At 40.5% G+C, this 9,396-nt stretch overlaps 1 protein-coding gene across 1 annotated transcript in view; it reads left to right on the top strand.

Moving 5' to 3' along the window:
- The window catches only part of UNC5C (unc-5 homolog C (C. elegans)), a 157,790-nt gene that overhangs the window by 115,490 nt on the left and 32,904 nt on the right, over window positions 1-9,396 (top strand). The window contains exons 8-10 of the mRNA XM_012647162.1: window positions 2,496-2,687; window positions 3,380-3,724; window positions 6,473-6,560. Of these exons, the coding sequence (XP_012502616.1) occupies window positions 2,496-2,687; window positions 3,380-3,724; window positions 6,473-6,560 (625 nt within the window). The remainder of the gene's footprint in view (window positions 1-2,495; window positions 2,688-3,379; window positions 3,725-6,472; window positions 6,561-9,396) is intronic.

Raw genomic sequence — 9,396 nt, 5'->3', positions numbered from 1 at the left:
AGGAAAAAACTGTTTAGAGCCTTACTGAATATGTCCTGGGAATTAAAGCATATGGCAGGGATGAGGGGAAAAAAGATTTTCCTTATGCTAATGACCCTTGATGTCTGAAATAAATTAGATCCATTAGAGTTCATGCTCAATAAAAGAAAGACTTTAAGCACTCCAAAGTTAGTGACTCGAGACCAGTTTTCGCTCTGAAATTCGATCTGCCTGCTTATTAATTCTTAGTGGGGCTCCAGAGCAGACAGGAGACGCAAAAATCATAATTCTGTACCGAGCCAGAATTTTAAAGGCCCACAAGTTTCTTTTCCTTTCCTTTTAATTAAACCATTTTCCATGCTTCCCCTTTCGTTTCCCTCATTAATTTGATTTCGTTCCCATTTTTGTTTCATTTTGTTTTTTTTCTTTTCAAGGTTTCATTTATCCCATTTCAACTGAACAGAGAACCCAGAATGAATATGGATTTTCTTGTAAGTTGGATGTTTGGATTTTATGTTGCTGAATAATCATTTAACGTTACTGCCCTCAGTTCAAGTTTACCTTTCTCTGGCTCACAGATGTGCACGCAGGAAATAGGAGCCTAATATATTCTAACATGAAAAACAAATGAGATCTTCACTGCTGAAGAGGAGAAAGGGTCATTTCAAGACTCCACGGGCTTTAAAATCTATCAGTCTACCGTTAAAAGCTCGAGTCCCAGTAGCTGACGAAACATATCATGAAATATGCTGATATAAGTAAAGGCAGGGATCAAACACTAAAAACGAAAGGGTTGAAAAAAGGCATATCTGTTGAGCTAGAAATCGTGAATGTTAAATAAGTAATGATGACCCAGTGGAGTGAAATATTAAGGATTTCGATACGATATTCTGACCAGAGTTGGGAATCTTGTAGCAGGGCCTCAAATAAAACCCAGCAGCAAAGTGGAGTCAGCACTTCAAAACCAGAAAGCAGTGCTCACGCAACCAGGAGTAGCTGAGATGTCCCTGGGTTCCTGAAAAAAAATCTGTCCATATCGACTTAATTGATAGAAAAGCGGATAGTCTGCTTTGAGGACAGTGTTTTTTTAAAAAGAAAGTGAAATCTTTTCACATACATTGGAACACAAAATGCTAAAAGAGAACAGTTTCCAGTAGGGAGTTCATGTAGACCGTCAACGTTCGAAAGACACCTGTCATTAGCGTGGGGCTGATCAGGTCAACCACCAGCAATGCAATGATGAGTTGTCTTCACCACATAAACCATGTGACTGTTAGTCTCGAGAGAGCAGTGGCCCCTCAAATTTTGGGAGCTCATGGAACTTTACAAATTTGAAAATTCTCTATTTCCCAAATGCACATGGATCTAAAATTGACTATAAAATTTTAGGTTGTTCTTGACCACCTGAAGTATCGATGTAACCCCCTCTTTTACAGTGAACAGAGCAGCTTTGATTAACTTTGCCGAATATTTCTTGTGGGTCACAGAAAACTAAAAACAGAGACTTAAAGATGTCACAAGGGTTCAGCAAAGGTTTGATTTTGTTTTAATTGTCAGCCTTCATCACCTTTTCCAGTTGGATCAAAGCATATCCTATGCCACCAAGACAATAGGCAACATTTGCAGGAATTCTGTTTTTGCTTTACCCAGAATTACGTCCTCAAACAACTGCACCCTGTGTAGGTCCAAAGCTTATTTGCCTTCCGGGGAGTCTGACGTTTCTGATCACTGAACCAGGACTTTGTCTTACTTAGGGCACCATAGCTATATTTTATTGCAGTAATGAGTAGCTCAAATGTAAATCTCCGACAAGGGACCGTGAGAAGCTCAGGGTTCTCAGAGACAATACTGCATCTGTATCCGAAGCCTGGCCTTCGAGAAGGTTATCGGCATTAACTTCCGCTCCCCAGATCTGGGCCTTCTGAAAGCACACCTTTAAAATCCAGTGTGTTTGCTCCTAATGTTTGCTTTGCTCAGTTCTACCATTCCGACCCAGCCCTCCATCGATTCAGGGAAAAGTGAGAAGAGTGCTATGGAAAGTAATTTTATTACCTGGAATGCTACTTAGGAAAATACTCTGGTTCAATAAATACACAGACTCAAATCATGCTAGATATTTCTAACTGTGTTGATGTTTATGTTTTCAAAGAACTATCAGTAAAGTCAAAAACCCTTCCAAACTTTTCCACCTGAAATGAGTAATAAATTTTTCCCCCCTGTGGGTTGTTTCCAGTTTAGTTCCAGTTTCTTTGTATACCTAGTAATAAATGGTCTGTTATGCCACCCAATTATAAGACAGATTAGTGGGTGGATAGATGCAGAGTGAGGAAGGCAAAGAAATCAGAGATCATTTTCCACTGAAAGGCCATAGCTGTTTTATATAGCTTTTGAAATGGATTTGAAATTAACCTATAAAAAAAAGGCAATAAATGTCTGGAAAAAATTATAGCAATACGTATGTGTACTGTGGGAAGTTTCTATAAGTAGCTGGTCCAATGTTTCATTCCTCCCCCCAGCTGCTCCTGACTCGGATGACGTTGCTCTCTACGTGGGAATTGTCATAGCCGTGATAGTCTGCCTGGCCATCTCTGTAGTCGTGGCCCTGTTTGTGTATCGGAAGAACCATCGTGACTTTGAGTCCGATATTATCGACTCTTCGGCACTCAACGGGGGCTTTCAGCCCGTGAACATCAAGGCAGCAAGACAAGGTCAGTTGGCATTTCCCTTCACACCCTGTTATTGATGCATGTGAGCTGTTTCCCTCTGTGCCTTCGGTATCAGTGACATTTGGGTCATCCAGTTCAACTAGAATGTAAGCTCCATGACGTCAGAGGGTTTGGTCACCTTTCTTCATTACTGTGTGAATGTCATTCACCTAACAAATTAAAGTTGACCAAGTACACAAATCATCTTTTTTTCTTTTCCGATGGGTTGCCCTGTCATACGTTTTAACTTCTATTGGAAAAGAGTACGCTGATAAGTGGACTGATTTCTTGAGTTTCCTTTTTCCTGCTTTGACAAGACATCTTGTATCGCTACGAATTATCAGTTTACCAGTGAACCCAAATCCAGTATACACAAGGGAAACTATTACGTAATAGTCATGTAGTAGGGCTTATTATTTATTCAATACAATCTGTTGAAATAGCCAAATACCTTAGGTATGATGAGTAGTCTTCAAAGCAAAATATAGAATGAGCTTGCTATTTGTTTATAGCCAATAAGAAAATGGATGCTAGTTATCTGATTGCCCTGGTTTCTGCAGAGCCCGAGAATCCACCCATCTCCAATATTAGCCGAGCTGCTTTGCTTTTGGCTCGGAGAGTGTGAGGGGGAGTCTGGCTGATGCAGGTTGGCCTGAATGGAGAATACAAATAGAATCTTTTCTCTTCTGACCCAGATCTTCTGGCAGTACCCCCGGACCTCACGTCAGCTGCAGCCATGTACAGAGGACCCGTCTATGCCCTGCATGATGTCTCAGACAAAATCCCGATGACCAACTCTCCGATTCTGGATCCGCTGCCGAACCTGAAAATCAAAGTGTACAACACCTCAGGTGCTGTCACCCCCCAAGATGACCTCTCAGAGTTTACATCCAAGCTGTCCCCTCAGATGACCCAGTCATTGTTGGAGAACGAAGCCCTCAACCTGAAGAATCAGAGTCTTGCCAGGCAGACCGACCCATCCTGTACCGCCTTTGGCACCTTCAACTCCCTGGGAGGTCATCTCATTGTTCCCAATTCAGGTAACTCCTAAAGGTTTCAGTTGCAAAGATGCAGCTTGAAATACATTTTTTTTTTGTTTGCACCAAAATCTTTTGTGTTGGTTTTCACTAGGCCTGAAAAGTTAAATGTGACCTATCTAACTCAAATCTACTTTCAATGTAAAACCAAACGTTCCTTCAGAAAAAAATCAGCAAAACCATTTATCTTCCCCCAACCAACTCTGAAAACACTTCCTCTGGAAATAGTATACTCACAGCCCCTTTCTGCTCAGGTATAATTTAGAATCATCATTGACCTTCTTTTTAGCAGAACTTTAGAAGGCAACATCAAGCCAGGAGCCCTGACTATTGTCATTGTACTTTAAAAGCACAAATTAATTAGCAAACATATCAGTTGGTTCAGTTCCAGTTTACTACAGGAAGCAATACTTCAGAATACTAATTTTTAGGTCATCAGAAGGCATCATATTATCAGATCTTCACTTAGTAACTCTTTAGCACATAGGTTTCAACCTCAAAATTTTGATAAGGTACACTGTACTCTCTCCTACCTCTAATATATCTGTCTAGAATCACCAAATTCATCAGGTGTCCTTCTGAAGTATTATTTAGTTTTAAGTTTACTATATAGTTTATCTGCATCTAGAGAATAAGCCTTACAAAAGTCATTAATGAGGACCTTAAGTTAATGATTGATACTGTTGAATTAAAAATTGGTTTCCATTAATCAGTAGTAGTAATAGATTTGGAACCATGGGTCATAAAAGGGTTAATGTGTTCCTCTCTGAATGTTAACTCTTTTGGACACGACTGTGAGTATTTTGTAAATAGAGTAATAAAAAGCAACTTGATTGACCTAAAGTGTTAATATCACATAAAAAAAAATATCTATACCGTCAAGTAATGTGCAAACCAATGGGTCTTCAGGCCTGAATATGAAATTGTCTTTGATTCTTCCTCTTATCAGTCCCTTATTTCAATGCCTTGACAACTTTCACCCCATACCTTTAAAAATATATTTTAACAAAATTAAAATATTTGATATATCATTTTTTTCTACATATAGCTGAGATCATGCACTATATAAAATATATCTTTACCTTTTTCCCATTCTCATGCTATTGCATGTTCTTTAAACTCATGATTTTAAATCTGTATGATAGTCCATCATCGACTACAAAAACATACTTGATTGTTCTTCCATTATTTAAACGTTATAAGTATTTCCAAGACAGTTCTTTTCCCCACGATATTCATTGGATTCTGCCTTTTCTTCCCATTTCTACACCCGCCATGTTTTCATATGTGAATTATTAAGTAGTAGGGAGGGAGCTGGCGTGTTTTAAATACTTTCTGTGCACTAGGCAATGGTAATCAACATACATTATTTTATTTAAGAGACTCACAATAGTTACTTGTTACTTTACATTCATAACTCTGTTTCTTCCCCATAACAAAGATGAAGGTACATTTTATGTTTGTATTGAAAAAAATAAAAATTCTGAGGCTTGGTAGACTCATGCATGGTCTTCCTACTTCTACACTGTGCCCTCCACAAATCATTCTACTTCCCACAACACCACGGCTCTGACGTTACCTTCCTTCTCACGAAGGCCACAGCTCAGCATCTTCGACCAGTTATGCAAAGGCCTTTGAATAACTTACCCCCCTCCATTCTCTATTCTTGAGATTTTTCCAACATGGTCAAGCAAGTTTTCTTATTGCCCTGTGCTGATTTGGCATATTCTCTTTCCTTACTAATTAAATAATAAATTACTCAAAGACAAGAACACTATCTTTTACTTCTTGGCATTCACAATAGTGCCAACACTGTACTCACAAGGATGCACCATCAGTTTGTATCGAATGGAATGAAAGTGAATTTCATGGAAATAAAATGATGGAGTCAAACATCTACAGAGTGCCACCACTTGAGTCACTCTTTGTGGTCACAGTGAGCGATTCAGGGCAGTGGTTCTTGCAGAGTGAGCCCCAGACCACCGTCATGGGCATCACCTAGCAACTTGTCCAGCTGAAAAAAAATCTCCTGCCCAACCTTCCCACCTTCTGAACCAGAAACTCTGGGGGTAGGATCCAATAAGCTGCATTTTAACAAGCCCTCCGGGCAGTTCCGATATAAGCTCAAATTTACAAACATCCACTACCAGCAGTTCACTTAGAACACAGCTCAATCTAATAGTCCCACAAAATGGCACCAATCAGCAACAAAGTAGAAACCTTTGACCCGCTGTGACTCAACGAGCAGTTGCTGTTCACTTTCTAGAGTTATGAATAATCAAGGTTCTTCACCAAATCCACTGTGGTGGAATAACATCGATGGTAACAAGACATTTCAGAAATAAGTGTTTATCGATATGGTTGAAGTTAGCATTTCCCTGACTTTGAATCTTGTGGGTTTTTTTTTTTTTTTTTGTTAGAAATGATGCCTCATTACCGCTGTTTGACATTTTGGGAAGTTATTGGTTTTCCCTTTGTTTTACAAGGAAAATAACAGTGGAACCATCTGTCTATTCCTTAAATAAAACAAGAGTTTAAAAAATTACATCATTCCTTTAAGTAACAAGGCCAGCGTGGAAGGAGACCAGAGCAACTGTGGATATTTACGTGTCTTTAGAGAACAAGAAGCAAGCTTATGGCTACAGGGCCACAGAATCTCCTCATTTCCTTTTACTTGCTGCTGCAAGCATTCCTTGCAGTTGCCGTTTGATGAACGGTCTTATGTGACTGCTTTTCTCTCTTGCTATTCAGGAGTCAGTTTGCTGATCCCCGCTGGGGCCATTCCCCAAGGGAGAGTCTACGAAATGTATGTGACCGTACACAGGAAAGAAACTATGAGGTAAATATGCTCTTTCTGGTGCACTGATTTTATCGATGTCTGACTTGGAGGAGAATTGGACAATAGAAATGATAAACCCAGCATATTCTTGTCTGAGGGCCCTGCTTCTGGCATGCATTTTTTCCCTAGACCGCCACAAGGTCAAGTTTTACTTCTCTTGATCTTTGAAGCTGAAGATACTTTTGTTGATCTTGACTATGGGTAGAAGGTCCGAGATCTTTTCCCGAGTGGACACGTGGCCATATTCGCCAAAAAGAGGCCAGGAATGTGATCCCTACACTGTCCAGAGAGACATGTGGGTAGTCAACTGCTTGTTTTCTGGCTCAGGAATCCAGCCTGTTCCCGTTATAGGGTTAAAGGTCACAAAGGATTGGACAACCCCTTAACCCCTGACCTGCCACTCCCACCTCGGCCTAGCACTTAATTCATACCCACTGTCTTCTAGCTTCAGTGTTACCAACCTCCTCATGGTTAGCACTTACGAAGTCCTACGTAGGCCTTTCAAAATGGGGCTAGGGTTGATTAAAACAAGATCGAATCAAAAGGTGCTGTTTCAAATGTGTCATAATCATAAAGATTTAAGCTTTTTTTTAAGTCAAAATAACAAGAGGAGTTTAGAAGTCCTAAATTCAATTTTCAGTGTGGCCTCCTCTTACAAATCGTACACAGTCTTTCCTGATTAGCTCCCATAGAAAGCTCATGTGTTAAATAGTGCTTCGTAGGCCTGACTGATTAATGCTTCTGAAGTACACTGAGATCTTAAAATAAAAGATGCTATTAAGACGGAGATCCTCATCGTATAATTATCAGTGTTTTTCCCAGGGGGAAACACATGGGCTCCTCAGTCCTGAGCTCTGAATACAAAGCACGAGTCACAAATGTGGAACTAGGTTATCATTATAACGCATTATACCTTTCCTTTCCTCTCATCCTCAGAAAAACATCCATTTTTAGTCTTGTTCTCCAGTAGCCAAAATGCTCTTTAATTGTGCTCTCCGGTGGAGATATTGGTATTTATAATCAACCCCAGAACATTTTTTTTCCTCAGGTGGTATACTTTCACCTCCATAAACACTAGCCTGTCTGAGAAAATAATAAAATTCCTTGAGCATTATTCATGCCTTAAATCTGAGCAACAGAAAATCACTAAAAGGCTTGTATTGACCTGTATCAAATATTCATTTTTTTCATTCCCAATGCAAAGCAACATTCACAGGCCCTCGGAGCTCCCTTCTTTTGTAGCAGGAGAAAAGAAGATTAGCAGACTCCAAGACCTCTTTATTTTATTTCTTTTTCCTTCTTTCACTTGTTCAGAGTGAAGGTTAGCGTTAAGTACATCCCTCCATTGGAGCCTTTGCCAGCATGGACATTTTGTTTAAACAGAAATAAGAATTGGCTTGTGCTTTATGCTGAGAAACAGGGAGATGCTTGGGGTCTCTTATTTTCCATCCAATCGCCATTATCTTCAGCTGAAGATCAAACCTTGAGGGGCTGCCACAGGCCTGGGCTGGAGCTGAAAGGTGTGTGCTCACCCTGGCCTGCTCTGCTTTCCTTCCCAGAGTTTGGTCGGCACCCTAACCAGGACAATCGTACATTTTAGATGCTTTTAGCTTGCTCTGTGACTATAATGAAAAGGAAACTAGAAATCACTCCTCAGCATTCCTACCACCTGAAGTTAGGTGCAGAGGGAATTACTCTGTTGCATCTGGCGTGCATCAAAGAAGTTCTGTTGATAAAAATGAAACTGGAAGAGCAAATGATACTGTATACGAAAGACACCTGCACCCGAATGTTTATAGCAGCACGATTCGCAATTGCAAAGATGTGGAAACAACCCAAGTGTCCATCGATACATGAGTGGATTAATAAAATGTGGTATATGTATACCATGGAGTACTATTCAGTTTTAAGAAACAATGGTGATATAGCACCTCTTGTATCTACTAAGCAAAGTATCCCAAGAATGGAAAGACAAGCACCACGTGTACTCACCATCAAACTGGTATTAACTGATCAACACATAAGTGCACATATAAGAACAACATCTATTGGATGTTGGGCAGGGGGGAGGGGAAGGGGGAGGAGGGGACGGGTATATGCATACACAAAGAGTGCAATGTGCACCACCCGAAGAATGGATATATTTGAAACTCGGACTTGCGGGGGGGGGTAAGGGCAACATACATAACCTAAACATCTGTACCCCCATAATATGCTGGAAAAAAAAAACCAGTTAACCCTGAAAAAAAAAAAAAATGAAACTAGAGAAACCTCAAGAACTCAAAAGAAAATACGCACAAGAGACCATGAAAGAAGGCGCAGATGTGAGAAGAGAACCTTTGACATCCATGAGACGTTCTCGCTTTGCTAATTTGCTGTCGTATACTAGATGCGTTTTAAGTGTAAAAACACAATGATGAGAATGTGCTCTAGAATCTAGTCACGATACAAAGCATCGTTGCCATTTGTTTGGCGCACTCTTCATTGCGTGTACTACTCCATGCCGCACTCTGCAAAGGATGATGAGCTCCATTTTAAAGATGAAGAAACCGAGGCCCAGGGAAATCAGGTTGCATTGCTGAGGTTTCACAGGTAATAACTGAGGGAGGCTGAGTTCCAACCCCGATTTATCTGAGCCTGGAGCTCTTCTGCTTCCTAATGTCCATCCTCCCCAAAAGCCCCAGTGTGGAAGAAAGCCAGGCCTCTGCCTCCTTCTTACAGGGTTGGGTCCCTTCTCTGTGGTTCCCTCAAGATGCTTTCTAGCCTCATGGGACACGAGATGGAACTTCCTTAGGAGAAGACTGAGGACATCAGGAGATGGGGATGTTACTTTCAG

The sequence above is a fragment of the Propithecus coquereli genome, unplaced genomic scaffold, assembly GCF_000956105.1.
Source record: "Propithecus coquereli isolate 6110/MARCELLA unplaced genomic scaffold, Pcoq_1.0 Scaffold26, whole genome shotgun sequence".
Lineage (NCBI taxonomy): Eukaryota > Metazoa > Chordata > Mammalia > Primates > Indriidae > Propithecus > Propithecus coquereli.
This window is presented reverse-complemented; position numbering and strand designations above follow the sequence as displayed.